Below are 22,252 nucleotides of genomic sequence, written 5' to 3'. Positions count from 1 at the left end.
GCAGTATTCACAGAATCCATGATGGTTCTTCTAGCATTTCCAGATTTTTTAGGATGTCCAGTATTCACAGGATCTCTGATGGGTCTTTCATGTTTTCCAGATTTTCTAGGATCTCTGGTATTCACAGGATTCATGATGTGTCTTTCATAAGTTTCAGATTTTCTAGGATCTCCATTATTCACAGAATCCATGATGAGTCTTCCAGGATTTCCAGATTTTTTTTAGAATCTCCAGGCCCATAAGATCTATTCTGGGTCTTCCAGGATTCGTAGGATCCCCAATACCTCCAGAGTTCCCAATAACACAGCTGGGCATGTCTTCTAGCCAAGAACGGTATTTAAGCACCAGCCTTTGTAGTGGTCAGTGCTGTGTCTTGTCACCGGCTACCTGAGTGCTAAAGGGGTGTACTTGCTTGGCAATTGCCTAATACTTGTTGTCCTGGGTTGACCTGACTACTCACTTGCTACCTGCCTAAACCTTGACTTGGACCTGACTTCTCTCTTGCCTGCCTGGACTTCATTGCCCCCTTGTTTGTAGCCCTATGAACGGTCTCCACACTGTAGGCTCTCTGTTCCAGCCACCTTCTTGGTGGGCCTCTCCTAAGGGTCACGGCCTGGTGTCCGTCCCATCTCCATCATTAGGAGCTTCGAGCCCATCTCCATCCGAGTTGGGCTCATGGCCTGGTGTCCGATCCCATCTCCATCATTAGGAGCTTCGAGCCCATCTCCATCCGAGTTGGGCTCATGGCCTGGTGTCCGAGCCCATCTCCATCATTAGGAGCTTCGAGTCCATCTCCATCCGAGTTGGGCTCATGGCCTGGTGTCTGTGCCCATCTCCATCATTAGGAGCTTCGAGCCCATCTCCATCCGAGTTGGGCTCATGGCCTGGTGTCCGAGCCCATCTCCATCATTAGGAGCTTCGAGCCCATCTCCATCCGAGTTGGGATCATGGCCTGGTGTCCGAGCCCATCTCCATCATTAGGAGCTCTGGGTGACACCAGTAATACCAGTTAGATTCTGCACCTTAGGTTAGCCTGTGTCACCTTTCAGGGGGTGACATGGCAGTATTTCTCAGAGTGGAAATAAGTGTGTCAGAGGAGTCACGCCATGGAAGATGCAGACCCACTTCCTCGCTAGGATTTGGTGGCTTCTTTTCCATTAATGTCAGACACAATGGTATTTGTTTAAACCTATCTGCCCCATATTTTCTTTTCAGCAAAGAGAGAAGTGCTCCTTATGGGAACTTCATCCATCCGTGCTGGAATGATCACAAGGAACCCATATCATATCGGTGCCATTATCAGTATCCCGCCGCACCTGTCCCATCTATTGAGGTGTTTGATACCTTTATGCCTTTTCTCATTCTTCCTGCAGAATCTCGGCAGGCCTCAATTTTCAGTTTTGTCACCCCCCTCCCCCTCATCCCCATACTTACCTCGCTGCGGAAGGAGGCATGCGTCAGCAGCAGATGTCGTTCTGTGAATTGGGTGTCTGGACGACACATGGGATCCTGGGATTTGAATATTTCTATTCCCAAAAGGGGCCATCTGGGCCCTGACAATCCGCTGTCTGTAAAATGACAAAAATGTGGAAGCAGACGGCTGAAAACAGAGTCACGACTTCACTCGAGCAATCTGCCTCTAGGACGGCCTACATAAACACGTCTGAAAAGCGTTAGAGTTTAACATCGTATTATGGGATACATAGGGAGGGTTCATTTTATTGACGGAATTTTTGTTTTCTGCTGACTTTTGCCTAAATACTCTATAAAATTGGCCGTAGACTTTGGGCAATGGTTGGACTTGTAAGCATGGTGCAAGTAGTATCAGCCCTAAACAGAAATACATGTGTAGGCAGAGGTAGGACATAGGCAGAGCACATGAGCTGCAAACCCAGCCCAAAAACACAACATTAGATCATCTCCCAATCATACCATATTACCTCGGTAACATTATCTTATCTCAATTTCTCATTATTCCCAGCATAGAAACTGAAATATAAAATTCTGAGGATAGTAGATTTACCCTCAATGTGTAATTGGTGAGGAGTTGCTTTTAGGAATGAGCTTTGTGTATAGGAACAAACATTTATAGATAATATTGGTCAGAAAAGAATACAGCGTACACATTTCAGGTGATCAGGGCACCCCCTTCTTCAGGCCTTCAGGCCTACGGTTAATTGGCTCCTGTCTAAACTGGCCTGCCATGGTCAGAGGTCAGGCTTCGAGACCAGTAGCTGTAGCAGTAGAGAGGCTCCCACCAGCAGGATAAGTATGCAATCAGGTCACCCTGGCGGATGATGTGGGCTCACCTAAGGTGCAGGGTCTAAGCACTAACCAGAGCTCCTGATGGTGGGGGTGGGTTTTGCTGTGTGTTTGTACCAGCTGGTGGTCTGTAGGATCGCCCCAGCAGGAGGTGAGCAAGCCGGGGTCCAGTAGCAGATATAGTAGGTAGGGATCAAGCAGAAGCGTAGTCAGTAAACAGGCCAAAGGTCGGTAATGAGTGGTTACAGGTTGGGTTTAAGAGGAAGCACAGTCAAAGAACATGCCAAAGGTTGGCAATGAATAGCTTCAGGTTGGGATCCAGAGGAAGCACAGTCATAGAACATGCCAAAGATTGGCAACAAATGGCTGCAGGTTGGGATCCAGAGGAAATAGTCAAAGAACATGCCAAAGGTTGACAACGAATAGCTTCAGGTTGGGATCCAGAGGATGAACAAAGAACATGGCAAAGGTTGGCAACAAATGGCTGCAAGGGTTTGGATCCAGAGGAAGCGCAGTCAAAGAACATGCCAAAGGTCAGTAACGAGTGGTTTCAGGTTGGGATCCAGAGGAAGCACAGTCAAAGAACATGCCAAGGATTGGGAATGAATGGCTGCAGGTTGGGATCCAGAGGAAGAACAGTCAAAGAACATGCCAAAGGTCGGTAACGAGTGGTTGCAGGTTGGGATCAAGAGGAAGCACAGCTGAGGAACAATCCAAGTTGCAGTGATGATACAGGCGGCAGCAGAAGTGACAAAAGTGAGATATTGGCTGGAGAGAGCACAATAATCTGGCAAACAAGAAGTGCAGAGACAAGGCTTAACCTCTTGCCGACCATATACTGTATATACGGCGGCAACGCACCTCCTATGCGCAGGATCACGTATGTGTATGTGATTCTGCACTTCCAGGTCTGGGGCGTGCACACGCGCCACCGGCGGCCAATTCTGTGTGTCCAATCACAGCGGGATCCAATCAGCGGGTCTGGTGGATGCGATGTCTGCCGGGACCCACTGATTGTTCCGATCGCCGTTCTGTGAGAAGGGAAGGCTGTGATCCTGTGTTCCTACAAAGCAGGAACACGGATCTCTGCCTTCCCACAGTACAAGCTCCTCCCCCACACAGTTAGCAAGCACTCCCTAGGAACACATTTGACCCCCCTAATGTTAACCCCTTCCCTGCCAGTGTCAGTACAGTGACAGTGCATATTTGGTTGGAGTCCCGAAGAAAACCAGATTCGGCTTTGATGGTGTTTCTGATGTAGTAACCCGGAAAGCGACATCATGTCACTTCCGGTTTACTCGGCTGCTAACAGCGCCGAATTTAAAAAATTGTCAGTATTCAAAAATGCTGATTTCGGCATTTTTAATTCTTTGAAGTGCAAGAACCCTCCATAAAGAGTACCTGTCACTGCCTATTACTGTCACATTCCCCCCCCCCCCCCGATCCCTCCATAAAGAGTACCTGTCACTGCCTATTACTGTCACATCCCCCCCCCCCCCGATCCCTCCATAAAGAGTACCTGTCACTCCTATTACTGTCACATCCCCCCGATCCCTCCATAAAGAGTACCTGTCACTCCTATTACTGTCACATTCCCCCCCGATCCCTCCATAAAGAGTACCTGTCACTGCTATTACTGTCACATTCCCCCCGATCCCTCCATAAAGAGTACCTGTCACTGCTATTACTGTCACATTCCCCCCGATCCCTCCATAAAGAGTACCTGTCACTGCTATTACTGTCACATTCCCCCGATCCCTCCATAAAGAGTACCTGTCACTCCTATTACTGTCACATTCCCCCCCGATCCCTCCATAAAGAGTACCTGTCACTGCCTATTACTGTCACATTCCCCCCGATCCCTCCATAAAGAGTACCTGTCACTGCCTATTACTGTCACATTCCCCCCCCCCCCCGATCCCTCCATAAAGAGTACCTGTCACTCCTATTACTGTCACATTCCTCCCGATCCCTCCATAAAGAGTACCTGTCACTGCCTATTACTGTCACATTCCCCCCCCCCGATCCCTCCATAAAGAGTACCTGTCACTCCTATTACTGTCACATTCCCCCCCCCGATCCCTCCATAAAGAGTACCTGTCACTGCCTATTACTGTCACATTCCCCCCCCCGATCCCTCCATAAAGAGTACCTGTCACTCCTATTACTGTCACATTCCCCCCCCCGATCCCTCCATAAAGTGTACCTGTCACTCCTATTACTGTCACATTCCCCCCCCCGATCCCTCCATAAAGAGTACCTGTCACTCCTATTACTGTCACATTCCCCCCCCCGATCCCTCCATAAAGAGTACCTGTCACTGCCTATTACTGTCACATTCCCCCCCCCGATCCCTCCATAAAGAGTACCTGTCACTCCTATTACTGTCACATTCCCCCCCCCGATCCCTCCATAAAGTGTACCTGTCACTCCTATTACTGTCACATTCCCCCCCCCGATCCCTCCATAAAGAGTACCTGTCACTCCTATTACTGTCACATTCCCCCCCCCGATCCCTCCATAAAGAGTACCTGTCACTGCCTATTACTGTCACATTCCCCCCCCCGATCCCTCCATAAAGAGTACCTGTCACTCCTATTACTGTCACATTCCCCCCCCCGATCCCTCCATAAAGTGTACCTGTCACTGCCTATTACTGTCACATTCCCCCCGATCCCTCCATAAAGAGTACCTGTCACTGCCTATTACTGTCACATTCCTCCCGATCCCTCCATAAGGAGTACCTGTCACTGCCTATTACTGTCACAAGGGATGTTTACATTTCTTGTCACGGCAATAAAAGTGATCTGATTTTTTTTTTTTTTTTAAACAGGACTAAAAATCAAAAATGAAATAAATAGGGAAAATTTTTTTTTTTTAAAGCGCCCCTGTTGCCGTGAGTTTGCGCATGAAAGAAAACACATACGTAAGTCGTGCCCGCAAATGAAAACAGTATTCAAATTAGTGATTGACCGATATCGTTTTTTTAGTGCCAATACCGATATTTTGGTCATCGAATATCAGTATCGGTCGATATTGGCCGATACTTTCGGACATTTAAAAAATTATTTATTTTTTTCACAGGTACTGTTGTGGAGTGATCTGGGGTTCTAAAAGACCCCAAACCCCTCCTCTGCATTTAAAAGCATTCAAAATGCCAAGTTTGGCTGTTTTGAATTTGCCGCCGAGTACCAGGAAGTGATGTCATGACATCACTTCCGGGTTTTTTTTACATGGAGACCCGATTAGAGCTGAATGCGGCTTTGATCGGGTCTTCTCTTCGGCAGCCGTGCAGGCTGGTTGCCCGGGTCTTCTGGTGGGACGGGAGACCCGGGCGAGCCGCGGAAGGCGGTGGGAGGGGGGGGACATCCCCTCTCGCTCCTTGTAATGACAGGCGTGCGGCTTCTCAGCCACATCGGTTGTCATTACAAGACAGCTGACCATCGGCTATGGACGCCGGTACCGGGGTGATGTCTCTAGCTGCAGGCATCACTCCGGTACAGCACTTTCCTGAAATATCGGTAACCTCCGGGGCCGATTCCGATATATCGGGGAAAGTGCTAATCGGCCCCTGATATATCGGCATTGCCGATAATCGGTCAATCCCTAATTCAAACCACACATATCGCCACAATCGCCAGAGCGGGAGCAATAATTCTAGAAAAAGACCTCCTCTGCAACTCTAAACTGGTAACTGCAAAAAATTTTAAAGCCTCGCCTATGGAGATTTTTTTAAGTACCGCAGTTTGTCGCCATTCTACGAGTGTGCACAATTTTAAACCGTAACATGTTAGGTATCTATGTACTCGGTGTAATATTATCTTTCACAATATACAAAAAAATTGGCCTAATTTTACTGTTTAATTTTTTTTTTAAAATGCAGTGAAATGTATTTTTTTTCCCAAAAAATTGCGTTAGAAAGACCGCTGTGCAAATACCGCGTGATAAAAAAATATAGCAACAACCGCCATTTTATTCTCCAGAGTCTTTCCTAAAAACAAAAAAAAAAATTAAAAAGAAAAAAAAAAAAAAAAATATATATATATATATATATATATATATATATATATATATATATATATATATACGCACACACATATATATAATTTTTGGGGGTTCTAAGTAATTTTCTAGATAAAAATACTGATTTTAATTTGTAAACAACATGTGTAAGAAATAGCCGCGGTCCTTAAGTGGTTAAGTAGCAGGAGCCCAGCCCTGACAGTTGTACAATCAGATCCTAAGGTGTGTGGTGAGAGTTATTCTTGTGTATTCATAAAACATTCCTTGCACGAATCTCAGAAACATTTGAACTATTTGTACTGTATTGTGTGTATGATCAGCTCCATCTAGTGGCCAACTCTACATTTTGTCCACTAGGTGGAGCCAATGATACAGTCCCTTTGTTCAACTTGCACAAATGCTTCTGACATTCGTCCAACAAATGTTTTATAAACAGACCCCCTAAGTGATTGGAAATCTTCATTGTTACCGAGCCCAGAGAGAAGGCGGACTGCTGTTTATTAGGTTTTTGTGCACGGTACTCTATTATAACTCCTTATTGACATCTGGTGTGACTGAAGTGCAGATTGATGTAACGCACAGTTAAATTAAGTGGCTTTTTACTTTAACCGTCAACAAAGCAGCGTCTCGTGAATCCTTTGATCATATACTTTAAAAACTCCATCTTGCAGATCAATTTAGTGAACATAAAAAAAAAAAATGAAAGCAATTTGTCCCTCCTGTGCTCCAGCCGGGATTAGAGAGGCGAGAAAGCCGTCGCTCGCTCTGCGCCGTTTGTGAGGGTCACATGTCACGCACTGTTGCCCGTGTTTAAAGCCATCAGCGCAGAGTTTTTTTGTGGTAATAACCCCGGGGAAGTTTTTATTCCGTTTGACCTGCTGGGCCCTCAAATCAGACGACGTGGATTTGAAAAAAGACAATTTTCTGCGGCTTGAAAAGGTGTAATGAAAGCGCCGGCGTTTCTGGGAGAAATTAGGTTTTTTAATGTCTCACATACAGCAATCAATGTCGGGACAATGCCTTATTTTTATAAATCTCCGGTTAACACAGCACGGCAGAGTTATCATAGAGCAATTTATGGGGCCGGAGAAGAATAGAAAAGGAAAATGTCATCTGGGCTGTTCAGATTAGGCCTGAAGGAGTAGTAGAGATGAGATGGGGATTTGCTGCTCCAGCTTGGCCTTCACTCAGTCATATTTTTATATTTTATATTTTTATATATTTTATATATTTTTTTATATATATATTTTATATTTTTATATATTTTATATATATTTTATTTTTTATATATATTTTTATATTTTATTTTATATTTTTATATATATTTTTATATTTTCTCATTAATATTAGTTGCAATTTATATTTTGTGTATTTACTGTATCTCACAAAAGTAAGTACACCCCTCACATTTTTGTAAATATTTTATTCTATCTTTTCATGTGACAACACTGAAAAAAATGACACTTTGCTACAATGTAAAGTAGTGAGTGTACAGCTTGTATAACAGTGTAAATTTGCTGTCCCCTCAAAATCACTCAACACACAGCTATTAATGTCTAAACCGCTGGCCACAAAAGTGAGTACACCCCTAAGTGACAATGTCCAAATTGGGCCCAATTAGCCATTTTCCCTCCCCGGTGTCATGTGACTCGTTAGTGTTACAAGGTCTCAGGTGCGAATGGGGAGCAGGTGTGTTACATTTGGTGTTATCGCTCTCACTCTCTCATACTGGTCACTGGAAGTTCAACATGGAACCTCATGGCAAAGAACTCTCTGAGGATCTGAAAAAAAGAATTGTTTGTCTACATAAAGATGGCCGAGGCTATAAGAAGATTGTCAGGACCCTGAAACTGAGCTGCAGCACGGTGGCCAAGACCATACAGCGGTTTAACAGGACAGATTCCACTCAGAACAGGCCTCGCCATGATCGACCAAAGAAGTTGAGTGCACGTGCTCAGCGTCATATCCAGAGGTTGTCTTTGGGAAATAGACGTTTAAGTGCTGCCAGCATTGCTGCAGAGGTTGAAGGGGTGGGGGGTCAGCCTGTCAGTGCTCACTGCATCAAATTGGTCTGCATGGCTGTCGTCCCAGAAGGAAGCCTCTTTCAAAGATGATGCACAAGAAAACCCGCAAACAGTTTGCTGAAGACAAGCAGACTAAGGACATGGATTACTGGAACCATCTCCTGTGGTCTGATGAGACCAAGATAAACTTATTTGGTTCAGATGGTGTCAGGCGTGTGTGGGGGCAACCAGGTGAGGAGTACAAAGACAAGTGTGTCTTCCTACAGTCAAGCATGGTGGTGGGAGTATCATGGTCTGGGGCTGCATGAGTGCTGCCGGCACTGGGGAGCTACAGATCATTGAGGAAACCATGAATGCCAACATGTACTGTGACATACTGAAGCAGAGCATGATCCCCTCCCTTCAGAGACTGGGCCGCAGGGCAGTATTCCAACATAACGACCCCAAACACACCTCCAAGATGACCACTGCCTTGCTAAAGAAGCTGAGGGTAAAGGTGATGGACTGGCCAAGCATGTCTCCAGACCTAAACCCTATTGAGCATCTGTGGGGAATCCTCAAACAGAAGGTGGAGGAGCGCAAGGTCTCTAACATCCACCAGCTCTGTGATGTCATCATGGAGGAGGGGAAGAGGACTCCAGTGACAACCTGTGAAGCTCTGGTGAACTCCATGCCCAAGAGGGTTAAGGCAGTGCTGGAAAATAATGGTGGCCACACAAAATATTGACACTTTGGGCCCAATTTGGACATTTTCACTTAGGGGTGTACTGACTTTTGTTGCCAGCGGTTTAGACATTAATGGCTGTATGTTGAGTTATTTTGAGGGGACAGCAAATTTACACTGTTATACAAGCTGTACACTCACTACTTTACATTGTAGCAAAGTGTCATTTCTTCAGTGTTGTCACATGAAAAGATAGAATAAAATATTTACACAAATGTGAGGGGTGTACTTACTTTTGTGAGATACTGTATATTCGAAGGGGTGGAGAGACGGAGAGAAGGATTGGTCTCCTGAAGAGGAACAGTTAGTAGATTTGTAATCATATGGTGACAATGTATCATTTTCTGTGTTACAAGATAAAACGCATGCAGCATCTTGGTACATAACTCAATGATTTTTTTCCAGGACCCCAAGTCCTTCAAGTCAGAGAAGACAGGCCGGGGTCTCCTGAAGGAGGGCTGGAGAGAGAGTCAGGAGCCAGTCATGTGTTCCTATAAGCTGGTTGCTGTGAAGTTCGAAGTGTGGGGTCTACAGACCCGGGTGGAGCAGTTTGTGCATAAGGTGGGTGATGATATGTTGGGGTGAATATCTTCCCACAGTTAATTCTTTCATAAACATCACTGTTGGGTTCACACTGATGCTAATTGGATGTTGGTTTCCCCGCATCCAATCCACATGACAGGCGAGTGTGACCGACTCTCAATGGAGCCGGGGCGGCCTCGGAGCGCATAGCAGAAGAGTCCTGTGCGCCTTTGGCTCAGTTTCAGGGGCGAATACAGGCAAAAGTTCAGGCCTGATTCGCACCTGAAATAATGAACAGACATGCATGGAACCCCAGGCACGAACCCGCGGCCACATCAGTGTGAACCCGGCCTAATGAAAAAGGTTTCTGGTATGCAATAGGATCTTTTAAAGGAGCGAAGAGCATTCACTTTCATTGCCAGCAACAATCAGCTGGCAGCTGCAATCCTATAGTTCTTAATCACACATGATTGCATTTTAAGACGCTTGTTCTAAAACCCTGACTTACATAAAGCCAAGGGTCAAAGGTTAAGTGAACTTTCAGTTTAAATCCGCTGAACACATTCCACGTACAACGAAACCTAAAGCCTTACAGTTGGTTTGCTTTAGAAGAAAAGCCTGTCCCTGGCCAGCATGCTACAAAGAATGCTTTCTGGTGTGGAAACAGCGGTCTCTCTTCATAGGTCCAACAAACTCCCTGCTGTAGTACCTAGAGTTTTCCAATCAACAGGGAGCACAACCATTGCCAACCAACCACACAAGGCTGCTGTTACCTGCCAGGTCCCCCTCTTCCTGGCCGAAAGTGAGGATTGAGGACATCGATTTATCAGTTCCTTTCTCTGCAGCCTCATATTAATAAATAGGAAACTCTCTGAGGCTTCCTGCTCATTCACAAACATGGGATGAAGGATGGACACAGGAGTGATTGCTACTGATCGCCCACTGAGTTCATTCAGGAAAGGAAGGAGCCAGTAAATGACATATATACCGGCCCCTTCCTCCACTGTCTTTCCTGAAACATCTCCCTTCGTGACCGCAGCAGCTTCCAACGGGAGAGGAGACGAGGGAAGCCGGAAGTCCTGTGGGGTAAAGGGGCAAGCGGGGGGCCCGGACAGCAGATGAAAGGGGCGAATGTGCTAGGACCAATCCCCCTGCAGTGCAGCTGGAGGGAGAAAGAGGAGGGGAAGCTGGCAGCAATGCGAGGGGAGGCAGGAGAGGATTGATGGCTGCAATAAGACAGTACAGTCAGATCTCCTGTTCATTAGGTGCTGGGCCCCCCTTTTGAACTAATGGTGCCCGGGCCCACTACAGGAGGGCTGGCTGTACTAACTCATTAGCGCCCCTGCCACCACAGTACATTTACTGGAACGGGGCGGGTCCTATAGGCACAGCAACATACCCATATATTGCTGACTGTTTCCAGGCCCCCGTCCGCCTACTACCCTGTGATTTGACACAGAGGGTGTCTGTCAGCAGATCCTGGCCAATGATTCACATGCTGATCAGCTGTGTCCAATCACATCCCAGAGCCCTCTGTTGACAAACAACAAAGGGCTCTGTACAGAGGGAACACTCGCTTTGTTTCTTTTCCCTGCAAATGTGGCACCGGAGGGGGGAGGAGTCAGATAAGCGAAGCTTCCACTTTTGGGTGGAACTCCGCTTTAATAGTTCCAATAGAAGCACAGGCTTTGCTGCCCTCTAAGGGTCAGGGGAAAACCCAATGGAAACACTATAAAACAAAGAAGAGAGGGCACACCAGCCTTGCGCATTACCCAAGTGGTGTCTTTAATAAAAAGTAAAAAGAATTCTACTCACAAACATATCAATGATAAAAGCATATCAGGGTCCATAGTAAACACAAAGCAAGAAGGTCACCCAACAAGCCAGAGGACCTTCCAGATAGCTAATGCGTTTCGAGCCCTGAGTAAGAGGGTACCTCCCCTCGAAACGCATCAGCCATCTGGAAGATCCTCCAGGCTTGTTGGGTGACCTTCTTACTTTGTGTTTACTATGGACCCTGATATGCTTTTATCAAGTTATTTTTACTTATTATTAAAGACGCCACTTTGGTAATGCGCAAGGCTAGTGCACCCTCTTTTTCAGTAAAAGAGAGGGGCAGCACAACAGGAGAAGGAAGAGTTTGAGAAGAAAAGAGAGAGAGCTAGAAGAGAAGGAAAAACGGGAGGGGGGGGGGTGCGTGAAAGGATAGCGAACAAAGGAAGAACTCAGCAGGACCAATATAAGTATGCATATGCCTTAGCCATGGGATCCCCGTGGAGGTGAAAAATACTGAAGTACTCACCACTACTAACTTATTTGCCGATGTCTCTGGAGTTTTTATGCCGATTGGCTGCATATTGAACACAGGGCTTCAGAAAAAAATGACCCCTTGAACACGCCTTAAAATGCACCACAGCAGACCAAAAAAACATGTAAAATGCATTAAAACGCAGGAAAAAAACAGAGTGTGTCAATGGGCTCATAGGCTGCCTGTGTGACAGTCGATATTTGGTCAACCCCGAAAGAATAACACTATACAGCTTGATTTATTAACATGAGCAAAGTATTGTTGCTGCTTTCTTTCAGGTCTGGGTTTCCCTTCTGCACCTCTTGCCATCAGAAGGGGGGGGGGGGCATTGCTTAGTTCTGATCCTCAAAATTCCCAAGTCACTAGGACAGGGTTTCTCAACCAGAGTGTCATGGATCCCCAGGGTTCCTCCAGAGGTTGCTCGGGGTTCCTTTGAACAATGAGCAATTCATGCCTCTCAGATAAGTTCCCACTGACACTGTTGACCTGTAGAGAAGTGGCGGCTGGTGCTCCATGGGCCGGGGGGGAGGGGTGGGGGAAGGCAGACGGATCACACCATACCCCCCCCCCCCCCGGACCACACCAGCCCACACACCATACCCACTCCCCCGGGTCGCCGGCTCACTCACCATGTGTAGGGCAGGCAGCAGCGGCGGCTTCCCCTCAGTCTCCTGCGTTTCCTACCTCCTCCTCCTCCTTGGCCAATGGCATGGATTCTCCTTTTGGCCAATCAGGAAACGGGTCTCAGGACCCGCTTCCTGATTGGCCAGGAGGGGGATCCGTGCGACAATAGCGAATATTCATTCACTATTGTCACACAACTGGGTGGGCTCAGGGCGCAGTGCTCTGCGCCCCGAGCCAACCCTTTTTTGAAGCCTATTAGAGCCTCTGGCTCTAATCACGTGCTTCGAAAAAAAAAAAACCCCATTGTGCGTCCCAGATGCATGGATGGGGGGGGGGGGAGGCGGCGCCCCTGCATCGCCAATGGACGGGCCGCCACTGCTGTAGAGCTACGTGTGAGGGGGTAGTTCTTTCAAATGACCACAAGTGTAAAGCCTAATGCACATTAATATCATCAGCTTTTTTTTTTGTTCAACCCAGCGGGCTGAACATAAAAAAACAAGGGCTTTGGAGGAGATCCTGTACTAACAATCCGATATTAGTACAGCAATCTCCCCGCTGAGCTATTGTGTTTTGACAGGGGGATGCCTCTTCCCCCCCCCTCCGGCAGAGTACACCGGTCAACGGATCCCGATCTGACCTTTTTCGGTCATGTCCCCTCAACTGAAGCCAGAAGTTTGGGCAGCTTTTGTCGGTCCGGCTGCCTTACACATGAGCCGAATTTTCGGCCAGTTTCTGTTGAACCACCCGTGTGTACGGGGCTATAGGAGCATTCTTCCCCCTGACCATCACTAATGGATCATGAGTTGTAGATATAGTCATTTTTAGCAGGGGGTTCCCTGAGACTGGAAAGGTATTTCAAGGGTTCCCCTGTGTTGAAAAGTTGAGAAAGGCTGCACCAGACATTTAGTCCAGACTTTCATTCTCTTTGTTGCTTTTTATGAATCTTTCTGAATTCAGACATTTTTTATATTGGCAGGTGGTGAAAGATATCTTGCTAATTGGGCACCGGCAAGCGTTTGCGTGGATCGATGAATGGTATGGTAAGTCTGCTCACTCTCCAGGATGCGGGTTACTGTAATCTATAGACAGACATACAGCTCTAGCATGGTCTGTAGTGACATGTAGTGCCTTGAAAAAGTATTCATACCCCTTGAAATTTTACACATTTTGTCATGTAACAACCAAAAACGTAAATGTATTTTATTGGGATTTTGTGTGATAGACCGACACAAAGTGGCCATAATAGTGAAGTGGAAGGAAAATGATAAATGATACAAATAAATCTGTGAAAAGTGTGGGGGGACATTTGTATTCAACCCCCTTTACTCTGATACTCCTAACTAAAATCTAGTGGAACCAATTGCCTTCAGAAGTCACCTAATTAGTAAATAGTCCACCTGTGTATAATTTAATCTCAGTATAAATACAGCTGTTCTGTGAAGCCCTCAGAGGTTTTTTAGAGAACCTTAGTGAACAAACCGCATCATGAAGGCCAAGGAACACACCAGACAGGTCAGGGATAAAGTTGTGGAGAAGTGTAAAGCAGGGTTAGGATATAAAAAATCTCCCAAGCTTTGAACATCTCATGGAGCGCTGTTCAATCCATCATGGGAAAATGGAAAGAGTATGGCACAACTGCAACCCTACCAAGACATGGCTGTCCACCTAAACTGACCGGCTGGGCAAGGAGAGCATTCATCAGAGAAGCAGCCAAGAGGCCCATGGGAACTCTGGAGGAGCTGCAGAGATCCACAGCTCAGGTGGGAGAATCTGTCCACAGGACAACTATTAGTCGTGCGCTCCACAAATCTGCCCTTTATGGAAGAGTGAGAAGAAGAAAGCCATAAGAAGTTCTGTTTGCAGTTTGTAAGAAGCCATGTGGGGGACACAGCAAACATGTGGAAGAAGGAGCTCTGCTCAGATGAGACCAAAATTGAACTTTTCGGCCTAAAAGCAAAACGCTATGTGTGGGGGAAAACTAACACTGCACATCACCCTGATCACAGCATGTGGGGATGCTTTTTTTCAGCAGGGACAGGGAAGCTGGTCAGAGTTGATGGGAAGATGGATGGAGCCAAATACAGGGCAATCTTAGAAGAAAAGCTGTTAGAGTCTGCAAAAGACCTGAGACTGGGGGGAGGGTCACCTTCCAGTAGGACAACGACCCGAAACATCCAGCCAGAGCTACAATGGAATGGTTTACATCAAAGCATATTCATGTGTTAGAATGGCCCAGTCACAGTCCAGACCCAAATCCAATTGAGAATCTGTGGCAAGACTTGAAAATTGCTGTTCACAGACGCTCTCCATCCAATCTGACAGAGCTTGAGATATTTTGCAAAGAATGGGCAAAAATGTCCTCTCTAGATGTGTAAAGCTGGTAAAGACATCCCCAAAAAGACTTGCAGCAATAATTGCAGGGAAAGGCGGTTCTACAAAGTATTGACTCGGGGGGGTGAATACAAATGCAGCCACACTTTTCACATAATGTTTATAATTTATAATTTTCCTTCCACTTCACAATTATGGCCACTTTGTGTCGGTCTATCACATAAAATCCCAATAAAATACATTTACGTTTATGGTTGTAACATGACAAAATGTGGAAGATTTCAAGGGGTATGAATATTTTTTCAAGGCACTGTAAATGGGACATTTTTATTCTCTTACTTTGAGGTTGCTGTGCTGCCTCCTACACAACTTTCACATCAGGTTCTCTTTAATAGGGATGATCGAACGGTTCGGGTCCACCATCGGTTCGGCCCGAACATTGGGTGTTCGAGGTTCGGCCGAATTTAGAACTTTTTGCCCAAAAAGTTTGGAATTCGGCAACCAGAACCGCCCAAAATGCAATGCTTCAGGAAATGGGCTTTAAAAGCCCGTGATTGGACCAGAACCATTAGCAAAAGCCAATTGAGGGGGCAGGAGAATGCTAGGAATGTGATTGGAGTGACTAGGGGGTCCCTAGACCAATCATTAGTGAATACGCCCCCCCAGTATATAAGATCGCCCCCGCCATATTCCCAGCAATGTTATACTGGACATGGAAGAGAGTGGAAGCAGTTCTGTTAATTTTACTTTAAAAGTGTCATTTAGCTATTTTTAGTGTGAGGAAAGGGATATCTAGTGTAGTTAGAGTGCTCCTTTACACTTAAGTTAGCTTCAAAAATTTAGTTTCTGTAGGGAAAGTGTTAAGTGTAAGGGGACCGTAGTGTAGTGTAGGGTTAACTGACAGTGACTACTATGGCAGGGTGACAAAACCCTTCCATAGCAGGGTGACCGCTATAGAGAAATGATCATTTCTCTGCTTCGGGACAGGTATGTGGCTTCTCACCAGCCAAGCATTTTTTATGCTGCAGGGGCTGCCACTGCCAGTGCTTTTTTGAGGACATGTTTGATGTCAGACATGACATCTGAATATGTGTATAGGGGGTATATATAGACATATATGTCTGAATATATACCCCTAGACATATATAGGTGTGATAGTAGCAGAAATAAATGCTTGCGCTAATGAAATCATTTACAGTAATATATTTCTGCTACTATCACACCTATATATGTCTAGGGGTATATATTCAGACATATATGCCTATATATACCCCCTATACACATGTTCAGATGTTTTGCCTGCCTCAAAAGAACCCCAAAAATGCCAAAAAAACGCTAGCGTCAAAAAAAAAAATGCCCAGGTGTGTTTTTGCTGGTATTTTTTGGGGGGTTTTGGAGGCAGGCAAAACATCAGAACTTGTGCACAGTACCACTATACACAAGTTCAGATGTTTTTCCTGACTGCAAAGAACCCAAAAAAATGCCTTCTATTAAACCGGCAAGGTGTTACAGCAGAGAAGCCATATTCCTGTGCTTAAAGTTTTCTAATACAAACGATCTTTTTTTTTCTGGTTCTGGACATGCTACAGAGCTGAAACTTCACATGCACACTTTTTAGACCCCCCAGATACTAAATCCAAAGTAAAAATCAAAAAATCTCTCTTTTTTTTTTAATTTTTCAATAATTGGCTTTTTTATCAAAAATGACAATTTTTAAGAACTTTTTTTTGTGTGATTAATAGTTAATGGGGCATGACCCAGAACCCTAGGCACTTTTTAGGGGCATTTATTGGGTTTTAGGGCTTAAAAATGGTGTTTTTTGATTACAGAAGTTCGGGTCCCATTGATTTCAATGGGGTTCTGAAATCCGGGCCGAACTTTCGTGAAGTTCGGGTGTTCTGGTCGAACCAAACTTTTCAAAAGTTCGATCATCCCTACTCTTTAACCCCTTTTTCCACAAAGGAAGTCCATGTTGGGCTTTTCCTTTATCCATTGTGTATTAGAGCTTAGTAGTTGGGTGCTCAAAGGCTTCCTTCTGTTGGTTAGAGTGGCTTAAAGTACAGCTAGGGGCCGGTGCATCTGTAACATGTTACATGTTAACCCTGAATATGGGTGTAACATGTCACAAAAGGTGAACTTATCCTTTAATTCCTCTAGCCAGAATCCAAGGTCACTGGGAGTCTACTTCCTGAATCCAGATCTAATCAGATTGGGGGGCTGGGAGAAGGCCCTTAGTATGGGCAATTTTGTGCCAGGCTTTCTGTAAGTTAACTACAAGGAGCAACCTTCAGAGCAGTGGCGGCCGGTGTATATGGGGCGCAGGGGCGCCGCCCCCCCATCCATGCGTCTGGCCCCCTAATTTGCATGCAGGGCGCGGGACACATGGAGCTTAATGGGGATTTTTTTTTTTTAACATCACCTGATTAGAGCCAGAGGCTCTAATAGGGCGATGCAAAGGGTGGAGCCGGGGTGCAGAGCAGTGCGTCCCGACTCCACCCATTGTGTGACAATAGTGAATGAAAATCAGGAAGCGCGTCCGATACGTGCTTCCTGATTGGCCGCAAGGCAAACCCCTTGCTATTGGCTGAGGAGGAGGCGGGACCGGAAGTACTCGTGGAGACGCGCCGGGAGACATAGTGAGGAAAAGCCGCCGCCAGGACTGAAGAGGAAGTCACCGCCAGGTAAGTGCATTGGTCTCGGGGGGAGGGGGGGGGGGTCCACAGTGCATTGAGGGAGGCACGCTGTGGCGCTCTGCAATGATTGGGGACAATGCTGTGGCGCACTGCACTGATTGGGGACAATGCTGTGGCGCTCTGCAATGATTGTGTCAGTTACCTTGGTGGAGGCCGAAGTGCTGAGAGGGCTTCCCTTGCAGCTCGGTGTGGATCACCCCTGGTGGTGAAACAGGAGATGTCACGTCCCAAGGAGCACTGGATGCGGATGGATCCCGGATGGATGGATGGATGGATGGTGATTCATGACCGCTTCCAGGAGATCTATAGATGCTCAGAGAAAAGAGACAAAGGTTAATGCCAGGCCGAGGGTCATACACAGATAATCAGCCAGAGGAGATGAAGGTACAGAGGGTCGCACAAGAGAGAGAGTCCGTGGGATCCAAGCCAAGGTCGGTACACGGGAGATCCAGCAGAGGTGTCTTTTAGAGTAAAGGGTGGTCAGGCAAGCCGAGGTCAAACGAAGGAGAGATGCAGGTAAGTCAAAGGAGCTAGCCGGGTCAAACAGGAACAACAGGCAATCGAACAGGTCACGGGTACAGGAGCTGATGATAAACCAGCACTGAAGCACAGCCAGAGAGTGTCTTATATAGGGCCAGGGCTGGGGAGATGGGCGTGGTGACACACCTGCTCTGCATCAGGCATTCTATTGTTGCTGAATGCTGATTCCTTTCCTGACAGATTGGGGACAATGCTGTGGCGCTCTGCAATGATTGGGGACAATGCTGTGGCGCTCTGCATTGATTGGGGACAATGCTGTGGCGCTCTGCAATGATTGGGGACAATGCTGTGGCGCTCTGCAATGATTGGGGACAATGCTGTGGCGCTCTGCATTGATTGGGGACAATGCTGTGGCGCTCTGCAATGATTGGGGACAATGCTGTGGCGCTCTGCAATGATTGGGGACAATGCTGTGGCACTCTGCATTGATTGGGGGGGGCACGCTGTGGCGCTCTGCATTGATTGGGGGGCACGCTGTGGCACTCTGCATTGATTGGGGGGCACGCTGTGGCGCTCTGCATTGATTGGGGGGCGCGCTGTGGCATTCTGCATTGATTGGGGGGCACGCTGTGGCACTCTGTGGCACTCTGCATTGATTGGGGGCATGCTGTGGCATTCTGCATTGATTGGGGGGCATGCTTTGGCATTCTGCATCGATTGGGGGCACGCTGGTCACTCATTTTTCTGTTTGCGCCCCCCCAAAAATTTTGAGCACCAGCCGCCACTGCTTCAGAGTCGGTGCTAAGAACCAAGACCGCTTACCCCTCATGGAGCATATCTACAACCATTCTGGAAATTAGAAACCAGGCAATCTTAGAAACTCACCTATCCAGGCAGTCAGCTATACAGAAATGAAAACTGGATTCATTCTATTAGTGGGTTGCTGGAGTCAGTTTAAATGTGAAATGTTCTTATATGACTGGAGCCAGCCTCCCGTAGTTCTTGGACAGGTCTTGGCACCGGCAGACTGACAAATTCAGACTGCCAGCCCCAAAACAGCTAAAATCCTTCCCGCTGTTGTTCAGACTGCAGGAATTATGATTCCCCAACTTGGTTTTATGATTGGAGCTACATGAGACCTTCAGATAGAAAACAAGGCAGTAAATTCTCTGAATAGAACATTCAGTTATAGTGGTGTAGAAGTGAGGTATAGGAGACAATTGAGAAATGAAGGTACAGGGGGAGACCAGGCCTCCATAGACTGAAAATAACAGGAAGAGGTACTTTTAGTGTCCCCCCTCCCTGAGGAAGGTCATGAATTGATCAGTCTGCCAAGTTCAACCTTTCCTAGTACTGTTCATCCAGAAGAAAGCACAGCAACCCCTAGTGAGGCAAATCTGCACTCAACAAAATTATATTTGTTTTTACCCTCATTTTTCATGAGCTGAACTCCAAGATCTAAGACTTTTTCTATGTACACAAAAGGCCGATTTCTCTCCAATATTGTTCACAAATCTGTGTAAATCTGTGTTAGTGATCACTTCTCCTTTGCCGAGATAATCCATCCACCTCACAGGTGTGGCATATCAAGATGCTGATTAGACAGCATGATTATTGCACAGGTGTGCCTTAGGCTGCCCACAATAAAAGGCCACTCTAAAATGTGCAGTTTTACTGTATTGGGGGGGGGGGGGGTCCGAAAAGCAGTCAGTATCTGGTGTGACCACCATTTGCCTCCCGCAGTGCAACACATCTCCTTGGCATAGAGTTGATCAGGTTATGGTATGGGCAGGCATACATTGTGGATGGAGTGGCCCATGGTGGCGGTGGGGTTATGGTATGGGCAGGCGTATGTTGTGGATGGAGTGGCCCATGGTGGTGGTGAGGTTATGGTATGGGAAGGCATACGTTGTGGATGGAGTGGCCTCATGGTGGCGGAGGGGTTATGGTATGGGCAGGCGTATGTTGTGGATGGAGTGGCCCATGGTGGTGGTGAGGTTATGGTATGGGCAGGCGTACGTTGTGGATGGAGTGGCCTCATGGTGGCGGAGGGGTTATGGTATGGGCAGGCGTATGTTGTGGATGGAGTGGCCCATGGTGGTGGTGGGGTTATGGTATGGGCAGGCATACATTGTGGATGGAGTGGCCCATGGTGGCAGTGGGGTTATGGTATGGGGCAGGCGTATGTTGTGGATGGAGTGGCCCATGGTGGCGGTGGGGTTATGGTATGGGCAGGCATACGTTGTGGATGGAGTGGCCTCATGGTGGCGGAGGGGTTATGGTATGGGCAGGCATACATTATGGATGGAGTGGCCCATGGTGGCGGTGGGGATATGGTATGGGCAGGCGAATGTTGTGGATGGAGTGGCCCATGGTGGTGGTGAGGTTATGGTATGGGCAGGCATACATTGTGGATGGAGTGGCCCATGAGGGCGGTGGGGATATGGTATGGGCAGGCGTACGTCGTGGATGGAGTGGCCCATGGTGGCGGTGGGGTTATGGTACGGGCAGGCGTATGTTGTGGATGGAGTGGCCCATGGTGGCGGGGTGGTTATGGTATGGGCAGGCGTACGTTGTTGATGGAGTGGCCTCATGGTGGCGGAGGGGTTATGGTATGGGCAGGCATACATTGTGGATGGAGTGGCCCATGGTGGCGGTGGGGTTATGGTATGGGCAGGCATATGTTGTGGATGGAGTGGCCCATGGTGGTGGTGAGGTTATGGTATGGGCAGGCATACATTGTGGATGGAGTGGCCCATGGTGGCGGGGGGGTTATGGTATGGGCAGGCGTACGTTGTGGATGAAGTGGCCCATGGTGGTGGTGAGGTTATGGTATGGGCAATCGTATGTTGTGGATGGAGTGGCCCATGGTGGTGGTGAGGTTATGGTATGGGCAGGCGTACGTTGTGGATGGAGTGGCCTCATGGTGGCGGAGGGGTTATGGTATGGGCAGGCGTATGTTGTGGATGGAGTGGCCCATGGTGGTGGTGGGGTTTTGGTATGGGCAGGCATACATTGTGGATGGAGTGGCCCATGGTGGCAGTGAGGTTATGGTATGGGGCAGGCGTATGTTGTGGATGGAGTGGCCCTTGGTGGCGGTGGGGTTATGGTATGGGCAGGCGTACGTTGTGGATGGAGTGGCCTCATGGTGGCGGAGGGGTTATGGTATGGGCAGGCATACATTATGGATGGAGTGGCCCATGGTGGCGGTGGGGATATGGTATGGGCAGGCGAATGTTGTGGATGGAGTGGCCCATGGTGGTGGTGAGGTTATGGTATGGGCAGGCATACATTGTGGATGGAGTGGCCCATGGTGGCGGTGGGCATATGGTATGGGCAGGCGTACGTCGTGGATGGAGTGGCCCATGGTGGCGGTGGGGTTATGGTACGGGCAGGCGTATGTTGTGGATAGAGTGGCCCATGGTGGCGGGGTGGTTATGGTATGGGCAGGCGTACGTTGTTGATGGAGTGGCCTCATGGTGGCGGAGGGGTTATGGTATGGGCAGGCATACATTGTGGATGGAGTGGCCCATGGTGGCGGTGGGGTTATGGTATGGGCAGGCATATGTTGTGGATGGAGTGGCCCATGGTGGTGGTGAGGTTATGGTATGGGCAGGCATACATTGTGGATGGAGTGGCCCATGGTGGCGGGGGGGTTATGGTATGGGCAGGCGTACGTTGTGGATGAAGTGGCCCATGGTGGTGGTGAGGTTATGGTATGGGCAATCGTATGTTGTGGATGGAGTGGCCCATGGTGGTGGTGAGGTTATGGTATGGGCAGGCGTACGTTGTGGATGGAGTGGCCTCATGGTGGCGGAGGGGTTATGGTATGGGCAGGCGTATGTTGTGGATGGAGTGGCCCATGGTGGTGGTGGGGTTATGGTATGGGCAGGCATACATTGTGGGTGGAGTGGCCCATGGTGGCAGTGGGGTTATGGTATGGGGCAGGCGTATGTTGTGGATGGAGTGGCCCATGGTGGCGGTGGGGTTATGGTATGGGCAGGCGTACGTTGTGGATGGAGTGGCCCATGGTGGCGGTGGGGTTATGGTATGGGCAGGCGTACATTGTGGATGGAGTGGCCCATGGTGGCGGTGGGGTTATGGTATGGGCAGGCATACATTGTGGATGGAGTGGCCCATGGTGGCAGTGGGGTTATGGTATGGGGCAGGCGTATGTTGTGGATGGAGTGGCCCATGGTGGCGGTGGGGTTATGGTATGGGCAGGCGTACATTATGGATGGAGTGGCCCATGGTGGTGGTG

The 22,252-nt window shown here is 47.8% G+C and overlaps 1 protein-coding gene across 2 annotated transcripts in view; it reads left to right on the top strand.

The window, feature by feature from the left end:
- PITPNC1 (phosphatidylinositol transfer protein cytoplasmic 1) overlaps nt 1–22,252 on the top strand; it is a 242,031-nt gene that overhangs the window by 199,112 nt on the left and 20,667 nt on the right. For both annotated transcript variants that reach the window (XM_082272120.1, XM_082272121.1), the window contains exons 6-7: nt 9,439–9,594; nt 13,464–13,527. In XM_082272120.1, coding sequence (XP_082128246.1) covers nt 9,439–9,594; nt 13,464–13,527 — 220 coding nt within the window. The remainder of the gene's footprint in view (nt 1–9,438; nt 9,595–13,463; nt 13,528–22,252) is intronic.

This window comes from Pelophylax lessonae, assembly GCF_965119305.1.
Source record: "Pelophylax lessonae genome assembly, chromosome: 11".
NCBI lineage: Eukaryota > Metazoa > Chordata > Amphibia > Anura > Ranidae > Pelophylax > Pelophylax lessonae.
This window is presented reverse-complemented; position numbering and strand designations above follow the sequence as displayed.